Here is a 21,904-nt window from a genome sequence, read left to right on the forward strand (position 1 = left end):
AACTGTTTTCCCATCCCTGTTAACTCTCCCAAAAGAATTAAGAAAACCAAGAGTAGAGAACATGTCTTTCATCAGAGAAGCATCCATCACAGCCCGGTGTCTGACACACAGCAAGGGCAAGCCACAGTATTACATGTATACCACCTCTAACAGCAAACACTGAATGACAATTCTTACCGTATTAATTAGGTCCTGGTATGATCAGTAAAGGACACTAAAAAGAGTTTCCTGATTCTATAGACATATCTTGTTTATGGAATGTGAACCTCTACTGCATAACTTTAGGTAGCAAAATGTATTTCTGTTTTGGTTCAAGAGAAAATACTAAACTGGAAGAGCTAACCAACTTACTTGTCTCAACTCTGCCAATGAGTAATATTTTCAAACCTCATCTTCTTCATGAAAAATGTATAAAGAGGGGGCAACTACATGATCTTTAAGGTACCTTTAGTTTAAAAATTACTAGTCTACGATTAGAAACTACAGTTTAATATAAAAACTATATTAAGGATAGACTTCTAAAGAACTTTTAAAATCTCTTTTCATACATACGGAAAGGGCTGGGAAAGCCTGTTCATCTCTGTTCTGAATCTCGTAGAGTAAACGAGATTCTTCTATAGCTTGCTTCTCTCTGCGCTCTTCTGGGGAGAGGCCAAAATAGTTAGATTCTCGACTCGTGTGATCAAAATCCTCAGCTCTCTCACGATCAGGTTTTCTGTCAAACAAAACATTCTCGTCATGAAAAAAAAAGACAAAATATATTGAGTACCTAAAATAAAATACCTTTTTGCAATACAAATATTTGACTAATTTAGCTACACTGTGACATTATAGAACTTTTGGCAGCCTGACTAATGAATGTTTAGAAAATGGAAGTTCCTGTAGTTTAGGCCACATGACAGTCAAAACTAAAAACAGAGAAAAAAAGAAAAAACAGAACTCACTGTACCAAGTGGTATAGAAATAACTGAAAATTTTTTTCATCACGGTATAAATTTAAGCACTATATATATTCTTTGTTGTGTCATAGTCCAATACTGTCACAAAATTCATTTTCTAAATGAAGGGAAAGTTATTAATTTGGATCTCAGGAGCACTCTCATTTTCTGTACTAAGTAAAGGGCAACCATTCAAAGCAGACACGAGGACTATTCTCCCGTTTTCTGATGATACCACTGAGAGAGATGAAAAGCTAGAAAGAATAAAAATCAAAATACACCAGACTAGATACTAACTTACTAACTGCAGAGCTAAGATGGCCATCAACTCAATATAATTATGGTCTGAGAAGGATGACAAGAAATCCATGAATAGCTTAGTAGCTTATAACAAAACTCTAATGTGTTTATATGACTTGTAACTATTATAAGCAATAGGAATATTATTTCTACCATGTCTAACAGTTCCACAAGAGTAGAAATGAAAATCCAAAACATACAGGAAAAATACAATGTCACAATGTCAAGACATAATCTTCCTTTTAAAAGTGAGGACACAGGGCACCTGGGTGTTAAAGAGTTCGTTAAAAATCTGACTCCTGGGCAGCCCCGGTGGCGCAGCGGTTTAGCGCCGCCTGCAGCCCAGGGCATGATCCTGGAGACCCTGGATCGAGTCCCACATCAGGCTCTCTGTATGATGCCTGCTTCTCCCTCTGCCTGTGTCTCTTCCTCTCTCTCTCTCTCTTTGTCTCTATGAATAAATAAATAAAATATTTAAAAAAAAAAAAAAACTGACTCCTGGTTTCGGCTCGGGTCATGATCTCAGGGTCACGAGATCAAAGCCTGTGTTGGGCTCCGAACTTAGCAGGGAGTCTGCTTGAGATTCTCTCCTTCTGCCCTGCCCCCACCAAAAAATAAATAAATCTTAAACAAAAACAAAAACGTGAGGACACAATACCACCTGATTAAAAAAATATATATGTATATATATATATACTTATATATATATATGTATATAAAGAATATCCATTTCATGTTCTCACATAGTCCCATTTAAAATCACACCCTAAAGCAGCCCAGGTGGCTCAGCAGTTTAGTACCGCCTTCGGCCCAGGGCGTAATTCTGGAGATCCGGGATCAAGTCCCACATTGGGCTCCCTGCAGGGAGCCTCCTTCTCCCCTCTGCCTGTGTCTCTGCCTCTCTGTGTGTCTCTCATGCATAAATAAAAATAAAATCTTTTTTAAAAAATAAATAAATAAATAAATTATAAAATCACACCCTAATTTCATCAACAGAGGAAAAGAAGGCAAACTGGACCCTCAAAATCACAGACCAGTCTTCCTCAGACTCCAGAGAGGATTCAGCAAGTGCCAGGCTTCCTTGGAAAGCTAACACTATCTCACCACTGTGTCCCATCACCCAAACTGTCCACCTCACCCTCACCCATCACACAGCAAGAACCAAATCCTTCCTATTTGCAGTTAGCTGGAAAGGAGGTAATCAGCAACATTACATTATTTCAGCACTTGCACAGTGAAAGCATATGTGGCAATCCTGCGCTGATTTATTATCTCCAAAGAGAGAGACCAATACCAGTAGGAAATGAAAAAGTGAGAGATCATAAAGGTCTCACATCCAACAATAGAGTTCTTTTATTCTGTAACTAAAAGAGTTCAAAACTGATGTGTTAAATAGAAGAGGGATCCCTGGGTGGCTCAGGGATCTGGCGCCTGCCTTCGGCCAGGGCGTGATCCTGGAGACCCGGATCGAGTCCCACATCAGTCTTCTCACATGGAGCCTACTTCTCCCTCTGCCTGTGTCTCTGCCTCTCTCCCTTTCTCTGTCTCTCATGAATAAATAAAATCTTAAAAAAAAATTTTTTTAAGAAATAAAGTCAAGATAAAGTAATGGGCTTAAATCAATTGGACTATTAACTATGAAATTCCATACTTTAGTTTTAAAACCCTGTGAATATTTAATCATCAGTGGTCTCCTAATTTTGTTTCAATATAGTAACAAAATTCACTCTCAACCACAGTGAAGGCACACTACAAATCCAAGGAGGTTCCTATATAATTAGTTACAACATCAAAAAATTCTTTGGGGTGCCTCAGGTCGTGATCCTTGAATCCTGGGATCAAGTCTCCCTCTGCCTATGTCTCTGCCTCTCTGTGTGTCTCTCATTAATAAATAAATCTTTAAAAAAAATTCTTTAAAGCTTCATGTCTATGTATTACATACACACTGTCTTCTGCCAACAAGTATTTTTATATATCAAGTAGCTAACATATAAAAAAATATCCTAGGAAGACAAAGACATTTCACAACTTTCTCATTATTCTACCAATTCCTAGGAGATTGGATACAACACCACAAACACTCTAGCCATAAATTCAGTTTATGGTAAACAAAAGTATAAAATCAGCCATTTAGGGGACATCTGGGTGGCTGAGGTTGAGTGTCTGCCTTTGGCTCTCGGTGTGACCCCAGGCCCAGGATCAAGTCCTACATTGGGCTCTTTGCAAGAAGCCTGCTTCTCCCTCTGCCCATGTCTCGGTCTCTGTCTCTGTCTCTCTCTCTCTCTCTGTCTCTCATGAATAAATAGGATCCTTTAAAAAAAAAAAATCAGCCATTTAGTAGCCTATATGTATTTTCTTTAATATTTAAAACACTAAAGAGTACCTTTGTGTTCAAGGGAAAAAAATGTTTTTCTAATCTATTAAAAAAGTGAGAATTTTGTTAAAGGAAAATCTTAATTCTGTCTATGACCTTCATGTATGTACTTCACATTTTTAGGTTTCAAAAGTTAATATTCAAAATAAGCTAGTCCTCTTAGGTACTGTGCCTGCTCTGAGTAAGATTCCACAGATGTTAGAGGAGTCTAATGTCCAAAAAGACTTTAGTCACAACCAGTTGATTAATGAATGACTCCAATTCTGTCTGCTGGGAGCAATAACCCACCAGGAGCCCTGAATGGCCCTGAGCACTGTTGCTCTGGCCATGCCAAGAATGCAAGGCCCTGACCACTCTTTACCCAGGCTAATTCTCAGGATTGTGTCTATACGACCAATCTTCAGAAATGAGGTAACATCCCTTCTTCTGACTGAATTTTAACCATTTGTTCTCATTAGAACTTTTGGTTTGTGAATATATATGTACTTTTTACACATATGTAAGGTATCCTTGTAGGGATACACAAAAATCTATAAACACTGGATGCCTCTACAGAAGGAAACTACATCACTGGGAAAATAGGGATAGGAAGAATTACGAGAATGAACAAACTTCGGAATGTTTCAGACTTTGAACAACATAAATTAATTTCCTATTCGTAATAGTTTGTTAGACTAAAAAGAAAAATGTAATTAATGAAGTACTGGTGTTCATGATTGAACTGTTCTTTCCAAATAGATATATTCAAATCCTAACCACTGGTACCTGTGCATATGATTTTATTTATAAATAGGGTCTTTACAGAAGTAATCAAGTTAAGATGAGGTCATACTAAGGTAGGGTGGGGTGGACCCTAAACCCAATAGAACTAATATCCTTATTAGAAAAGAAACAGACACACAGGGAGAACACCATGTGATGACAGAGGCAGAAACCGGGGTGATACATTCACCAGCTAGGGAACATCAAGGACTACAGGCAATAGGAGAAGTAGGAGAGGTATATGAAACACTCTCCCCTAGAGTGTTCAGAAAGAGCATATGGCCTTACTGACAACTTGATTTTAGACTTCTAGCCTCCAGACCCGGGAAAATAAATTTCTGTGGTTTTAAGCCATCCAGTTTGTGGTACCTTGCCATAGGCCCAGAAAACTAACAAGTATTTCGTGTATCTCAGCCTAAGAACCTACAACTCTACCTTGAAGATCTTCATTACACAAGCAGTCTTTAATGACAAAAAGTTAAGGGGGCGCCTGGGTGGTTCAGTCAGGCATCTGACTCCTGATTTTGGCTCACACCATGTTCTCAGAGTCCTCATAGTTGTGAGATTAAGCCCTACACAGATGAGGGTTTGCTGGAGATTCTCTCCCTCTCCTTCTCCCCCTGCACCTTCCCCAATTAGTGTGCTCTCTAAAATAAGTAAATAAATATCTTCTAAAAAAAGGAAAAAAGTACATTCCCAAGAAAGAGGACTGCCCAAAAGCCAGAAATAAAGGAACTTAAGACCAGAGCTTGGAAGCACATAAGCTGATGCCCAGGCAATTGGAAAAAGGAAGTTTGGAAGGACGAAGGCATTGGTCACAGTAACCTACAGTGGGGGCTCCAATGGCTAAATTTGCATGAAAAGGAAGGCCTCAACTAAAACACATCCTCTCAAAGTTCCTCCAAAGTGCTATATACTCCATAGAAAAGCAGATTAGGGAAAAAATAAAATGCACTGCACAGGAAAATTATGATCCTGAAGTTCATCTTGTCTCTGGATATTCAGACTAATATGCATGTTTACACTGACTTATAAAACTTATAGGCCCATTTTTTTTTTAAGATTTTATTTATTTACTCATGAGACACACAGAGAGAGAGAGAGAGGCAGAGACACAGGCAGAGGGAGGAGCAGGCTCCATGCAGGGAGCCCGACATGGGACTCGATCCCGGGTTTCCAGGATCACACCCTGGGCCCAAGGCAGCGCTAAACCACTGAGCCACCCAGGCTGCCCTAGGCCCATTTAATATAAGGCACTTACCACAAACAACCCAAACTTATCAGAATAAAGTAAATTGAACATTTTGGTTAAGTTGGTTAAGTTCCTATATAAAGGGAACATTCGTAACCTAGGAATAGAAATGCAATTTGGCATTCAGTATTTAACAAAATGCAAGCTACCAGAAAACTATTAAGTGCAAGAATAAGGGATGCCTGGGTGGCTCAGTGGTTGGGTGGCTGCCTTCGGCTCAGGTCGTAATCCCAGGATCCAGATCAAGTCCCACATTGGGCTCCTGCAAAGAGCCTGCTTCTCCCTGTGCCTGTGCCTCTGCCTCTCTCTCTGTCTCTCATGAATAAACAAATAAATCTTAAAAAAAAAAAAAAAAGTGCAAGAATAAGACTTTGCTGGGAATAAGGTCTCTCAAAACATCTGAAGAAAAATTATTCAAAAAAGATGCCTTGCCCTAAAATTACTTTGATTTATTTAAAGAAAATTAAACATTTAACTATACAGAACTAAAATCCTCACGTGGTATATTTAATCAACAATACTTTTACTGTTATAGTACAGACAAGTAAACGAACACAAAGTTGCAACTTTAAATTTAAATGCATGTAATGTGGCAGATGAAGGAAATGCCACTCAATTTATATTTCTCTTACATTCAGGAAAGTTACCTTATGATCTGTGAGGGTGTCCTATTAAGATTTTTGTGCTCACTGGAGGGTTTCTGAGACTGTGACCCTGCAGAATGACTAGAGAATGTATGTTGTCTTACTCCCGAAGGATGTTGGAGTCGAGGAGGTAGTGCTGATGGAGTTTTTATTGGCTTGCTTGGATTCTTTGGCCCTCTGTAATCCATGTCTGTGACAAGAAGCCAAAAATACTTTTTAAATAGTTTTCCTATTTAAAAAAATTCCAAGTACCAACATCCTCCCCTCCGCCCACAAAAAAAAAAAAAAAAAAAAAAAAACTAATTTGATAAAATCCTAACCAGAGTGGAAATTTTGTCCAGAAGTGGAAGGTTTTCTCATCTTCTTTCCTGATACGGTGTTCCAGCTTTCTGAGGGAGGTGGTTTGAGGTTCTTCGGGGAGTGTCTTCAAAAGAAAAAAACTTATAACAACAAGGTATTCCTAGTAAAAATATCTACCTAAGTATTCTGCATGAGTATTTTTAACTTACAAAATAAATTAGTTTTAGTTCTTATTTAAAAATTAAAGTACAAAGCACTTAGCAATCCAGATGTAATTCTAATCAACTAAGATGACATAAATCAAAAGCATATTTTCTAACCTAAAAAAACGGAAGACTAAAAGGCCTTAAACACAATCTAAGCAAAAGATTGGATAAAAAAAAGGAATGACTTTATTCTGTTAACTGTGATGATGATACTACAGTTAATGTGGGGAGGGAAGAGTTCTTACTATGTTAGAGAAACATAAGCATCTAGGTGTCTATTAAAAAATGATGGGATGTCAAAAAGATATTCTAAATAAGGTACTGTCTCATCCTGAACAGGTAAGAGACAGAGAAAAAGTTGTAATATAACGAACATTTGAGACAGGAAGAATATTTAAGATTAAATATGTAACAAAAGAATAAGATTTTATAAAAATAAATTGCTCAGCACTTAAAAAAAAAAGAAATGATGTGGTATCTGGGATTTGCTTTTAAATATTCAATTCCATTCCCATTTTTTTAAAAGGGGGTTAGGGAGAAGAGATTAGAAAAAGATTGCCAAACACTGTTAGTTGCTAAAACAGGGAGATCCTTATGGTGGGGTTTACTACACTCTCTTTAGATTTGTGTTATGTTTGAAATTTTCCCAGTAAAGTTTTAGGTGTGACTTATTACCCTGTTTCCTAATAGAGACAATGGAAACAAAAGGCGCTATAAGACTCAACCACAGCAAGTCAACCACAGCATTTTACCGCTCCATGTGACAAACATCTAGGGAAATCTAAGTACATGCAATACAGTACTAACTGAAAATTCGAAATGAATATGGTCCCCGTCCTCCAATGCTCCCCACTTAACAGTTAGGATAGAATCAATTTCCCAAACTGCCTTTGTGAAGAATGACACATTTTAAACTGTAAGCAGCAAGTTTTTAAAATCTGTTCATATGGAAAACACAAATGTGAACTTGAAGAGTTCTAAACGAATACATTTTCTACACATTGGCAATATCTTTGACTAATTTACAAACACACAGGGCCATTTAGAAATCCTCATGATTACAATAAGTGGGAGAGACAATAAACGCCTTAGTTGAAGAGCAATACATACTTCTTTCCAAGTTCTTCAACCAAAACTGGTCCATTCTCCGAGTGAACCCCTGGAAAGTCTGCATTAGAAAATTTTCCATTGTGATCCAACCTGACCTGTTGAACAATTCCAGAAAGAAAAATCAGTCACTTGTTTCCTTTGCATCAGTGATCACCTTTGAAATTTTTATTTTGTTTTCAATGAAAAAGAAAATGACTATACAATGTTAAAAACACAATCAAGTTCAAAAGGGTACACCATAGTGTTTTTCTGACCTCCCAGACCTCTGTACCTCTAGCCAAATTACTTTTCTTTGTTTATACTTTCAAAATTTTATAAAATGTTTCTCTCCGTAATTCAGGGAGAAGCAGGAGCACAACCTATCAAGGCTCCAAACAAGAGTGGCAGCATGCCCTGGTTCTGAACAAAAGGCTATAGCACCGCATACACCAAGGTTCTAGGCCTGTCTTTTTTATTTACCAGCAATATGACCTCTGGCAAGTTACTGATTTCATGCTTCAGTGTCCTCACATGCAAAATGGAGCTAATAATAGTACCTAGGTCATAGGCCTCATGGAGATGGAATGAGGTACATATGATATACAAAAAGGACACTACTAACTTGTACACAGCAACCACTCTATAAATGAGAGCAACTAATATTTACTATTATCTTCTCACTTTTCCAATATTTAAAATGTGTAACTGTGACCTTTCTTCTCCATAAAAATAGAACCATGACATATTCTCTAATACACAATTCATATTACCTAATAGCAAACCGACAAGAGGAAGTCTTTAGGTTTCTTCCCAGAATCAAACGGTACTCAGTGAACAGGGCACCTGCCAATCACTGCTCTAGGGGCCCGATGTAGGTAGCACTGCTGCAAGTTAACCTCCCACTTCTTTTAGAAGATCCAAGTCCTAAAGCTGATGTCTCCACCTTCATTAACCACAAAAGGACACTTTGCCTTCCTCTCTTCAACAGTCTAGCAATAAAACAGATCCTTCTGAAGTTAATCTATATCGAAAGTTTAAACTACACCTTAAATGCTTGAGTAAATAAGGATAACCTTTGAGTCACAGCAGTTTCCATCGCAGAATTTCAATTAAATTTTACCCAAATGAGAAGTCTACTAGGTATAAAAACAAAATACTCTAAAAAAAAAAAAAACTATTTCAAATATCTGCTTTACCATCTACTTTACCAACAGCACCTATGTGACCAAAAACAACTGCAACGTGAAAGGAAGCAAGCTTGATTTAAAATAACAAATAACAGTTTTAGAAATGCACCATAAGAGAAGTAATCCTCTGTTAAGGGGGAGAGAGAAGGGAGGAGAGGCCCTAAGCCCTAGATTCACTCTTCTGTTTTATCCAAGTTTTCCAAATCACTATAACAAAAGATTCCATAATTCTGTTCTGTGATTATAATACGTTTCTAACAATTCTGTAAGGAAGAACATAAATGAATCATATCCTCTTCTTCCTTTTCTTTCAATACCTCAGAATCAGAACACTTTTTAAGTTCTTAAGAAAGGTAGTAGTCTGTCACTGATGCTGATATAATCCTGGTCAATCAGATACTTTTCACAAGGCACTTTACCACACAGGAAATGAGTGTTAACCTCCAAGAGCAAGGAAAAATGTCTGTCATTGGCTATTTTAAAGTAATTTAAAAAGGCAACACTTCACTGAAAACTATTTTTTATGAAAATTACCTCCAAATAATTTTTGTGTACATAGGTTGTTTTGAAAATATTAGTTTTTCCATAAATAAAAAATAGAAAAAGAACCTTGGAAATTATCCAGTTTCTCCAGCCTTGCATATTGACCCTAGAGACTGGACAAGTCTTTCTTGGGCGGGGGGGGGTTGTTCAGAGCATCGTAGGATGTTTGGCAGTATCCCTGGCTTCTACCCAGATGTCAGTAGCACCTCCCAGGTTGTGACTACAAAAGGTTTCTGCAAACACTGCCAAATGAGGAGTGAGGACTGCGAAATCACTCCAAATTGAGAACTGATCTAATCCAACGTTCCCCTTTAACAACCAGCTACTGTAGACCAGTACAATAGTTTATTCAAATTAAACGGCAAAACTCCTTTCACTGCTATTCACTCTTTCTTAATCCTACAGAAAACTTTTTTGTATCTATCAAAATCTTCCAGGATGACTTTCATAAAACAAAAATAGCCTATAATGTCAAGTTTGAATCAATTTTGGTAATTTGCTAACTGTAATGAAAATATCTAAAAATCTAAGATGTTATCGTTACTTCTTTCAAACAAGTAGTATCAAACACTGACACTGTTCTTAAGGATCATTTGATGAGATGTCATGGTTTTTATAAACATACAGTTTTGGTAATGTATTCTAATAGGTCAAAAAGCTAAATATTTACAACTATTAAAATATGTATGTGAAATCTCATACTAATAACACATTCAAACTTAAACTGTTTTTTCTTAGTTCCTATCAGAATCAATTAAGATTTCAAGTAAAATCGGGGCATCTGGGTGGCTCAGTGGTTGAGGGTCTGTCTGCCTTTGGCTCAGGTCGTGACCCCGGGGGTCCTAGGGTAGACTCCCACATCAGGTTCCCCACAGGGAGCCTGCTTCTCTGCCTAGGTCTCTCATGAATAAATAAAATCTTAAAAAAAAAAAAAAAAAAAAGAAGAAGATTTCATGTGAAATCTTTTATCTATCACTTACTTGGCATTTATCTCCAACTTCATACTGTAAGCCAGCAGCAATGGAATAATCACGTTTTTGTTGAGCTGTAAACAATATCAGTATAATATCAAGTTGACTTAATTATTTTCAAGTGACACAAAGAAAATTTATAGAAAATATTGTTTAACTTACCTTGCTTAGACTTCAGCCAAATTTCATATTCCACATTTCTATAGACTGCTGGATTGAGTGACTTAAGAACCTTTCTAGACAAAGGGAGGCTAGAAGAGTTCCCATTGTTTTTCGGGTGCTAAACAAACAAAGTCAGGAAGTCCAATCAACACAGAAATGCTTTTAAAAACATTTTTGTTTGAGATACGTGTAAGAGTAAAATCAAAAGAAGAAAACTTAAAAAATTAGGAAGTCACCAAATATTTTCTGAACCAGATGATTCTGACTCCATTAAAATTGTACAAGAAAAAATGAAGACTAAATTCATGTGCTTATATGGAGAAAGTAGTTAAAACCATTAAATAAAAATACCTGATCACTTGACAAAGCTTTAACTCCATTCACATCATTAGCAGTTGTAGTTTTACTTCTACAAAGGAAAAAAAATATAACCACAATTAAAAGTACAAAAATGTGTTCATGAATAACTTATATTAACACCACATAAAAATCTCCAGTCACAACTAAATCCCAAATAATCAAAGATACAGTCCAGTGAGCTCATACAAGCTTTAGTGTAGGGATGCATTTTTAAACACACACACGCGTATGCATATTAAGATAAAAATCAAAACTTTTATCAGTACTTCTTTGTGTAAGGGCCAATCATCAAGAAAACAGAAACAAAACTGAAATTTGGGTAGACAGAAAAATTGAGTTTATTAAACATTTAATATAAAAATTTCCTTTCAATATGCAATGCAGATATTCCACAACAATCTAATTAGAGCAGACACAAACTAAGTAAATAATCAGTATGTGAAATGATGATCTTAAGTGCCATCTATGCAGTGGGGTGGGGTCCAGGTCGCAGAAATGATAACGCTGAGACATAGGTTTGAATAGTAAAAACTGAGATGAAGAAAGGACTTGCTAAGATGCCTTTCTGAATAAAGAATTAAAGGTGTTGATAGAAAAAAAAAATAAAAATAAAGGTGTTAATAGCAAATGACTATTGAGTATTCTGGGCAGAGAGGACAGCAAGTGGAAAAGACTCTGGGGTGGCCAAGAAATTGGCAAAGCAGGAACACAGTGATGGCAGTCTGAATGGAAGAGGAGATGAGACTACCTGTAGTCTTCTGTCCTATAATTCCTCCAGTCAATCTCTAGTCTTCAGGACAATCTCCAAACCTGTCCTTAAATGCAGCAATATTTAAGAGACCCCAAGTATCTAGTCTAGACTAAAAAAAATTGCCCATAATCCCCACTACTTCAGGATGACCAATATGACATCCTTGGTCTTTCCACCTTATTACCTAACTATGCCTATTTAGTGTACCATAATTATGCAGCATTCTTCCCTAATTGAAGTCTTACCCTCCTTAAGCCAGACATGATGCAAGTGAAAAGAAACGTTATTTATTCAACAAAAGTTAATTTTAAAAAGGCTTCCATGTTGGGAAGCCTGGGTGGTGCAGTCAGTTGGGCATCCAATTCTTAGTTTCAGCTTCAGTCATTATCTCAGGGTCATGAGACTGAGCCCACATCAGGCTCTGTGCTAAGTGTGGAGTCTGCCCAAGATTCTCCCTCTCCCTCTGCCCCTCCCATTTGTGCACTCCTGCAGCGTGTGCACTCTCTCGCTCTCATATAAATAAAATCTTTGGAGGAATAAAAGGCTTCCATGTTCCACGGGCTATACACTAGCACAGAATAAAAAGACTACACATTACAATGAACACAACTTTCCTCATAAACTTCTTTAACTTAGGGCAGCCTGGGTTGCTCAGTGGTTTAGCGCCGCCTTCAGCCCAGGGTGTGATCCTGGAGACCCGGGATCGAGTCCCCCATGTCAGGCTCCCTGCATGGAGCCTGCTTCTCCCTCTGCCTGTGTCTGTGCCTCTCTCTCTCTCTCTCTCTCTCTCTCTCTGTCTCTGTGTCTCTCATGAATAAATTTTAAAAAATCTTTAAAAAAAAAAAAAAAAAAAAAGGATCAGAATGGGATGCCTGAGTGGCTCAGCAGTTAAAGTGCCTGCCTTCAGCCTCAGGGCATGATCCTGGAGTCCCAAGATCCGAGTCCCACATCAGCCTCCCTGCATGGAGCCTGCTTCTCCCTCTGCCTCTCTCTTCTCTCTCTCTCTGTGGCTCTCAAGAATAAATAGAATCTATAAAAAATAATAATAAGGATCAGAAAAATGTAACTCAACAAATGCCTGGTATTTCAGACAAAAGGAGATAGATTTCAAGTATTTAATAAAGAATTAGATACCCTAAAGCTTGATTCCATTTACAGTACGTAATACCAAGGAGGATACTTTCATACTCCCACACACTAGGAATAAAATACTTTTATCTTCACTAGGAATGGAACAGGGTAGGTTCTAATAGAGAGTAAATGTTTTAATATTGTTAATAAAAACTAAAAAATGTTGGACACAGTATCTAGAAACTAGTCTACACATATTACACACTATTTCCTTTAATTCTTACAAATTCCCTCCTTCAAGGAAATACTAACATATCTCAATTTTATATAGAATTGGGGCTTCCTAGTGAACTTCAATAACTTGCCCCAAGTCTAGTTACTTGCAAGGAAGCCAGGATTGAAACCAGATTTGGCTGTCTATAGCCCCAAGCTCTTAACCATTACCCTACACATCCTGTGTGGAAAATAAAAGCCTCAGAGACTCTATGTTAAAAGGTGTTTGTTCACAATCTGAAACAGAGGCATTATCCAGAACTGTTCACATACTTGTGCCCTAACTTGGGATTATTTTCTATAAAGAAAGAGAAAGGCATTATCTAAAGTAAGGAAACAATAACGGTCACAGAAATAAAATGGTCATTTTTTTCATCACTGGATATGCAAACAAATGACATGTTAACCTTAAAAATTTTACAATACATACAGGCAAGGCTTAATCTATTATACACATATACATCTAGATTGTGTAGAAATAGAGCCTATCAACCAAAAACATCAACTTTCAAACACAGTCCTGTAATAAAAATTAGATTAAATCAGTGGCAAGAAAAAAGAAACCTATACTGCAAACTGCTATATCTTAGGAATACATGATACCTCAATATGTGAGGCAACTGCATGCCTCACATTCCTTATTGAACTGTTTCTTTACAGGGCACTGTATTTTAGGACTTAAATTCATTCTTACTTGCAACTGTCATCCTCTGAATCTGATATTTCACTGTTGTTTTCATCAGCTACTTCAGAGGGGTCTAGTCCCATCAAGATTTTACTAACATCAGTTTTAAATACCTTCTCATACAACAATTCATAAAGGAGAGCTGCAATTAATAAGAGAAATATTATGCAACATTAATTTTATGTTTTAACACAAAATTGACAATATCTATTGCACAGGTTTCCAAAATCCTAACTAGGGGACCTATAACATTTTATGATCAATAACACAATTTAACCAAAAAGTTACCTAGAGAACAACTAGAATTTCTATCTCTGTAATTAATTTGAAATCATTACATAAAATACTGCCATTTTAAAACACAAAAAGGTATCACAACCATGAAACAAGTATGACAGTAAAACCTAAACATGCATACTGAGCAATTACTGCATTCCATGCACTGTGCAAAGCCTTTACATATATTCATATTTAATCCCTGGCACAGCAAAGTATTATTATTCTAACAGTACAAATTAGGAAACTTGAGAATTAGAGGTCACACAACCTGCTCAACCTTAAGAGACATGGACAGAAACATTAAAATTCCTAGAAGAGGATAACTTTTCATGAGGGACTCAAAAGACAACTATCAAAAAATGCATTCTGAGCAGCCATGAAAGGAAAGAAGCATAATCAACTTTTTTTGCTTTAAATACAAAACAAAACCTCTAGAAAATATAGATTACCAAACAGTCACAAAGACATTACACATAGTATCTGGGATTCTCACTTGGTTATACTGCAGTGATCTTTATGAAACTAAAAATTCATCAACAATAGGTGCCCACCCTCTAAATGAGTCCCCAAGGAGACCACCTTCTCACAGATCACCTTTCTTCCATTCCTGGTATCATCCAACCCACAGGCACTGAGAAGTACAGGTAAGGTAGGCTATGAGCTAGCCTTTCGAAAGCTGAAATGTCTAGATTTTAACCAGTTGGGAGAGGAGGACATAGTCCAGGATACAGACAGCTAGACTTTCACAACTTAAAACAGATCCATCAATTTCTAAAATTGCATTACACATTACACATATCTTTACTGATCACCACTAGCTGAACAAAGGAGGAAAAATTTGTTACATTCCTAGCACTGATGCTCTGTATGAGTGATGTGCACTTTGTCAGACAGATGATAAAGGGTAAGAATGTAGAAAGGAACTACTAGAGCAGTAATTCTCAACTTGGGAAGAAGAGGGGATTTTTATCCTTCCAGGAAATTCCTGGCAAAATGTGAAGAGATTTTGTTTTGTTTGTTGCAATGGAAAAGAGAGCTCTCTACATGGTACATGCCAGGGATACTACTAAACATCCCACAATGCACAGAACAGCTCTAAAGAATTATCCAGCCCAAAATGTCAGTAGTGCCAAGATTAAGAAACCCTGTTCTAGAGGCAAATCAATCAAATACATGCTTGATTTGCTTATTCAGATTTTCAAGCCCTAGACCAACAGCTTTAAAAACACATATGGGGACACCTGGGTGGCTCAGCAGTTGAGCATCTGCCTTTGACTCGGGGCATGATCCCGGAGTCCCAGGATCGAGTCCCCCATCAGGCTTCCTGCATGAAGCATGCTTCTCCCTCTGCCTATGTCTCTGCTTCTCTCTGTGTGTCTCTATTACTGAAATGAATTACTGCAGGAAAGAACTCTGTAATTACAAGTCAAACTCAAGCTACTAGCTCCATTTTTCCCTAGTCAAACATGTTTTTATTACAGTATTAGTATTTTTCCTAATCTAAGATTCTTAGTATATCTTTGTATACAACAAAACAGACTTGTTTGCATTTAAGACTGTATAGCTTAGAAATAGAACTCCCTATACAAACACAAGGGTGATACTCACACTGACACATTGCAGAGTTCTCTTTATACTTTATGGGATAGACAATATCATAATGATTTCCATTTGAAAAACACAGTAATACCTGAAAGGAAAAAATTAAAGACACCTTTCAGTCCTTCATTTATGAAACTTACATAGAAACTTTTATCTCAAATTTTTCTGAATTGCTAGTAATTTCCAAATAGAAAATGATTATTTTAGGAGGGCCTCGGTGACTCAGTCAGTCAAGCGTCTGATTCTTGATTTCAGCCCAGCTCTAGATCTCAGGATCCAGAGTTCAAGCCCCGAGTTGGGCTGCATGCTGGGCATGGAGCTTACTTAAAAGAAAAGATTACTGGGCCACCTGGGTGGCTCAGCGGTTGAGAGCCTCTGCCTGTCGTTTGATCTTAGAATTCTGGGATCAAGTCTCCCATTGGGCTCCCAGCAAGGAGCCTGCTTCTGCCTCTGCCTCTCTCTCTGTGGCTCTCATGAATAAATAAAATCTTTACAAAAGAAAAGAAAAGAAAAGAAAAGAAAAGAAAAGAAAAGAAAAGAAAAGAAAAGAAAAGAAAAGAAAAGAAAAGAAAAGAAAAGAAAAGAAAAGAAAAGAAAAGAAAAGAAAAGAAAAGAAAAGAAAAAGATTATTTTAGAGCAACCTAGGCTTTGATGTGGTCAACTATGGTATATCCAATGTTAAAATGTTACACAGCTATTAAATCAAAAAGTTCTTAATGACCTGGGGAAATGCTTATGGGATCACAAAAAATATACACAACACAATTTCAACTACTTAAAAAACAAGACAGTTAAAAGATGTAAGAAAATACTAAATACTCCAAAACCTTATTAAGATGCTTACCTCTGAGAGGCACAATCAAAAGTCAATTTTTTTCTGCTGCTTTACAGTTTTGTTTTGTTTTTAAAGATTTTATTTATTCATGAGAGACAGGGGCGGGGGAGAAGCAGGCTCCATGCAGGCCGACAGGGGACTCAATCCCAGGTCTCCAGGATCACGCCCCAGGCTGACTGTGGCGCTAAACCGCTGAGCCACCCGGGCTGCCCGCTGCTTTATAGTTTTAAAGTACTTTCTAAATAGTCAATTACTGGAGATCTCTGGGTGGCTCAGTGGTTTGGCGCCTGCCTTCGGCCCAGGGCGTGATCTTGGGGTCCGGGGATCAGGTCCCACATCAGGCTCCCTGCATGGAGCCTGCTTCTCCTCTGTGTGTCTGCCTATGTGTCTCTCATGAATAAATAAAATATTTTTTAAAAATTTAAATAAATAGTCAATTACTTATGCAAGGAGAAATAAACACTGATTTTGTTTGGATTATGTCATATTCCAAAACCTATATGGGAAAGGCCTAATAAAGAGCCAAGCACCCTAGAAACTCTCAAATCCTTTTTATAAAAGGTAGTTACTTCACTCAATTCCCCTCCCCCTTACCATAGCATGATGACAAAACACTTCAACTTGGCCTGGATGATTCCAAAACAGCTAATTAATACAAAGTTCTCTTAACAATGAATCAATTGAGGGTTTTTTTTTCCCTTTCTAGTCCTCAAATAATTTTTCAGTTGATTGCAGTTTATGACTAGATAATAACACCTCAACCAGTAAGTTATCTTTGTAAGGAAAAATATATTACTATTACCCAAGTATTTTTGGAAACAATGGCAGAACTTGCTTTCACAAGTTATTTTACTACTTGACGTTTATAGTGATGCAAAACAGTCTAGTTAATAATGTACACTAGTATCTCAAGATTTTTCCCTCTCGTGAAATGTTCTGATAGCATTCAACACAGTGATTTGTGGGGAAAAAAACAAATACAAAATATGACTCAATAATGATTAACAGGAACTTTAAATAAAATTATCATAATGTTCCTACAAAAGTATTTCAAAAGGTCACCTTAAAATTATAGCTTAGAAGGTCAAGGTGGTAAGTGTTTCTTTTACTTAAATTCTTTAGAAACACTTAGAAAAATTCTTACCTTCTCAGGAAAATTATTTTCAGTTACTTGTGAAGGAGAAACATTTGGTTCCCGATAAATAATAAAATCTTTCCTGAAAATAAAATTTAGCAATTACTTCTCAGGAAACATATTTCTTGATTTAAACATTTGTTCATTCATTCACGAAGAGCCTAATATGTGCGAAGCCATGTTCCAGGCAGTATAGAGCAGTCAACAAGATAGTAAATACAGTAAGTTGTAAAAACACCAATATGAAAGTACCTTTTTAAAAAAGTAAAACTTCAAAAAAATAAAAATAAAAAAATAAAAATAAAATTAAAAAAATAAAAAATAAAAAAGTAAAACTTCAAATACATTAACTTCAGATATAATTCTAAAAAGAGACTCTAAAATAACAGAAATTGTGAAGACAAAATTTTATACAGACATTTCAAAACGAAAAAATAAAGCATTCACCTGCTCTTCTCCCAAACGTAGTTTAATAGTAATATGGTGTTTTTCCTGTTTCTAGTGGCTATCTGATGCTACCAGCCCTGACAAAGTAGGAAATCATTCCTCTATCAAGTTAATAAGTGATAATCATATTTATAAGCCTGGAAAAATGTCTGTACTCCTTTCCAAAAATATTTTGAGAATTACAATTTCTAAATGCTGGCATATTTAATGTCAAAATCTAATTGGTGCACTTAATTTTTTTTTTAATTAGAAAAGATATTTCACAATCAAGGCATAAAACTGTTTTGCTATTTTAATAATTTTAATATAATGGAATATGCTAATTTCCCACTCACTCTTTTACTTATGTTACTACAGTGCTTACCTGTACATAAGAGAAAGGGCACTTATTTCCACTTGTCCAACCCATTCCTGTAATTGAAGAAAAAAGTTGTCACTTAAGTATCTCATACTTCTACAATACCTTAATATATACTTTTGTACAATATACCTAATGAGCTAGAAAAAGCCCAATAATATTATTAGTATTGATTATGAAAACACGTATATAAAATGGACCTTATATAACTAAAAAGCTACTTAAAAAAAATAGCCTAAGCCTATGTTATGAAAATACTCAGTAACACAAGGTGACATGATAGTTCCTATTGTTGTGTTAAGACCATGGAGTGGCATCTCCAAGTGGAGAACCTGCTGAAGGCAAGGGCTTTGTCCTCTCACCTCCTAGCACCCAGGACAGAGCTTGGAACATGTTATATGCCCAAAAAATTAGATGTTGAATAGAAGGAGAACTCAGGAATCAGAAAAGATAAAAAAGGAGTAGGTCTGTTATTTTTAGGGTAATTAAAAGTACAAAGAAAACAGTGTGCTAGCAATCTTTCTGACATGAGATAGAAATTCTATAGTCACTACAGCCCTAGAGGAGTCACTTTACATCTTTAAGCCTTTTAGAAGGAAACAGCCAGTATATATCAAAATTTTAAGTATCTACATATACCCTTTGACCCAGCAATTCAAATTCTGTGTATCTATCCTAAAGTATTTCATATGTCCACAAAAGTGTACATAAACAAAGATGTTCACTGTAGCTATTTGTAATAGTTTAAAAAAAATTTTTTTTAAAGAAAGCCTACATATTTTACTAATAGGAAAGGAATAATCAAATAATTTATGGTTCATCCACACCACGTATGACACACCATGCAATCATTTAAGAATGAGGTATACCTATATAAACTGACTTGGAAAGATCAGTCAGACTATTAAGTATAAGAAGTCAGTCATGGGGCACTTGATCGAGCCTCAGTCAGGCTCCATGCTCAGCAAAGTCTGCTTGAGATTCTCTCTCTCCCTCCACTTCTCCCCTTGCTCATTCGTGCACACACTCACTCTCTAAAATGAATTAATTAAATCATTAAAAAAAAAAAACCCATTTGGGTAAAAGAAACAAAAAGGTACTTTAATACATGTATGTGCAGGTGTACGAGGACTAGAAGGATACATCCTAATCTGACAGTGGAGACAGGAAATCCAAGATGAGGGAAAACGAAGTATTTTCACTCTTTATTCTGTATTAAATCTTTTACTATAAGAATGCATTCCTATACTACTTGTGAAATTACTAAAGACTTAATATCAAGACACACTAAAAATAATAAGCTATGGTAAGTGAATGCTGCTACTTTTTCCTTTAAAGAAAAGAAATTTGAGGTAAGGAAAAGATATTTTTATCTCGGGCAAGGATAATCTTTCCCCTAGAGATTTTTCATTCTAATAGTTCTTAAAAGTTGACTCTGATTTTCAAAATGAAATGGGTACGATATATTAAAATAGATTTCTTTAAATAGGTCTCTGCCAAACAATCATGGCTTCTCATAAACTGCTACAAGTGACATTCTGCTGTAGAGAAAATCTTCACTCAAACCAGTTTGCTTATATCACAAACATAAGCTACATCTAACTCCATACAAAAGGTGTTAAATCACTTTTAAAAAAGGAAAATTATTCTATTACTGTCAACATAATATCATCTCTCAAATAATGAACTATTTTATAAGTGCTTATTAATCTCCAGAATAAATTTGTTGTAGTCTAGTTAAATAAACAATGGCTATCATAGTATCTTCTCTAACCGCGGTCAATTTTAAATTACAAAAAGTACCTATGTTCTACCATTGTCTTCCAACTTAAAGCTGTAATTTTATTTACTCATCACTTCTTACAATGTTTAACATACTTCCTTATGGTAGGTGACAATGAGCATTTCTATAAAATCTGTTTTAAACTGGACACCTGGGTGGCTCAGCAGTTGAGCATCTGCCTTCGGTTCTGGGGTGATCCCGGGATCATGTCCCACATCAGGCTTCCTGCATGGACCCTGCTTCTCCCTCTGCCTGTGTTTCTGCCTCTCTCTGTCTCTCATGAATGAATGAATGAATGAATGAATGAATGAATAAATAAATAAATAAATAAATAAAACCTATAAATAAGTAAATAAAATAGAAATCTGTTTTAACTAATGAACTAGATCAAAAACATCGAATTTAAATGTTCAATAGTTACTAAAAACAAACCTTTCTAAGGATGCCATTAAGAAAATGAAAAGATAAAGTTAGAAGAAAATATTTGAAAACTACATATCCAATACAGAATTTATATCCAGTAAAAAGAATTCTTACAAATTCTTACAATAAAACCAGCATAACAAAAGATGGGCAAAATCTTTGAACAGACACTTCACCAACAAAGATACATGGATGGCAAATGAGCACATGAAAAAATGTTCAACATTAGAGAAATAAATGTAAGTTAAAACCATCATGACATACCACTACACAACCACCAGAACAGCTACAATTTCATAGGCTGACAAGACTGAATGTTAACAAAGACATAGAACAGTTGAAATTTTTGTACATTGCCAATGAGAAAGTAAAATGGCAGGGCCACTTGGAAAGAGTTTGGCAGTTTCTCATGAAGTTAAGCATAAATTCACCATATGACAGACCAATTCCACTCCTAAGTGTTAATCCGAGAGAAAAGAAAACATATGTCCACATGAACACTTATAGGCAAATATTCTTGGCAGTTTTAATCATGAAACAGTCTAAAACTGGAAAGAACTCAAATATTCATAAAATGATAAATGGACGAGCAAATTCCGGTACATCCGTATAATGAACAACCATTCATCAATAAAAAGGAGCCCAACGACTGATACACCCAACAATAACATGGATGAGTCTCCATGTGTTTTCATTAGGCTAACTGAAAGAAGCCAGATACCTAAGACTATAAACTATATCATTCCATTTATATATAGTCTAGAAAAGGCAAAACTTAACAAAGCATATCAATGATTGCCAACAACCAGAAGGTGGGAAAAAGGGATTAAGTGCAAAAGGGCACAGGGAACTTTGTGAAGTGATGGAAATGTCCCATTGTGTTTGTAGTGGTAGTTATACAACCGTATACCTTTGTCAAATCTCATCAAATTATACACTTAAAATTGGTGAATTTCACTATGTCATTTTTACCTCCATAAAGTGACAAAAATATATTCTTACAAAAAGTTTGAGGCATTTTTCAAAATGTTCCACTGGCATTTTAAGTAAAGAATAAAGATGTTTTCTCTGCAAACTGAGCAAAACATAAGAATCTATCAACTATATTTCTCTTTCATTTCATACATCCCATATATCAGGAAAAAAGAAAAATAAAGACATAAATATATGCTGC

At 36.1% G+C, this 21,904-nt stretch overlaps 1 protein-coding gene across 9 annotated transcripts in view; it reads right to left on the reverse strand.

The window, feature by feature from the left end:
- Window positions 1-21,904, reverse strand: part of OTUD4 (OTU deubiquitinase 4) — a 45,267-nt gene that overhangs the window by 12,669 nt on the left and 10,694 nt on the right. For all 9 annotated transcript variants that reach the window (XM_072773423.1, XM_072773425.1, XM_072773424.1 and 6 more), the window contains 11 exons: window positions 18,531-18,577; window positions 17,729-17,801; window positions 15,756-15,837; window positions 13,878-14,010; window positions 11,080-11,137; window positions 10,729-10,846; window positions 10,576-10,640; window positions 7,887-7,981; window positions 6,591-6,694; window positions 6,274-6,460; window positions 553-715 (listed from right to left, as the gene is read on the reverse strand). In XM_072773423.1, the coding sequence (XP_072629524.1) occupies window positions 553-715; window positions 6,274-6,460; window positions 6,591-6,694; window positions 7,887-7,981; window positions 10,576-10,640; window positions 10,729-10,846; window positions 11,080-11,137; window positions 13,878-14,010; window positions 15,756-15,837; window positions 17,729-17,801; window positions 18,531-18,577 (1,125 nt within the window). The remainder of the gene's footprint in view (window positions 1-552; window positions 716-6,273; window positions 6,461-6,590; window positions 6,695-7,886; window positions 7,982-10,575; window positions 10,641-10,728; window positions 10,847-11,079; window positions 11,138-13,877; window positions 14,011-15,755; window positions 15,838-17,728; window positions 17,802-18,530; window positions 18,578-21,904) is intronic.

Source organism: Canis lupus, chromosome 13 (genome assembly GCF_048164855.1).
Source record: "Canis lupus baileyi chromosome 13, mCanLup2.hap1, whole genome shotgun sequence".
NCBI classification, from domain to species: domain Eukaryota; kingdom Metazoa; phylum Chordata; class Mammalia; order Carnivora; family Canidae; genus Canis; species Canis lupus.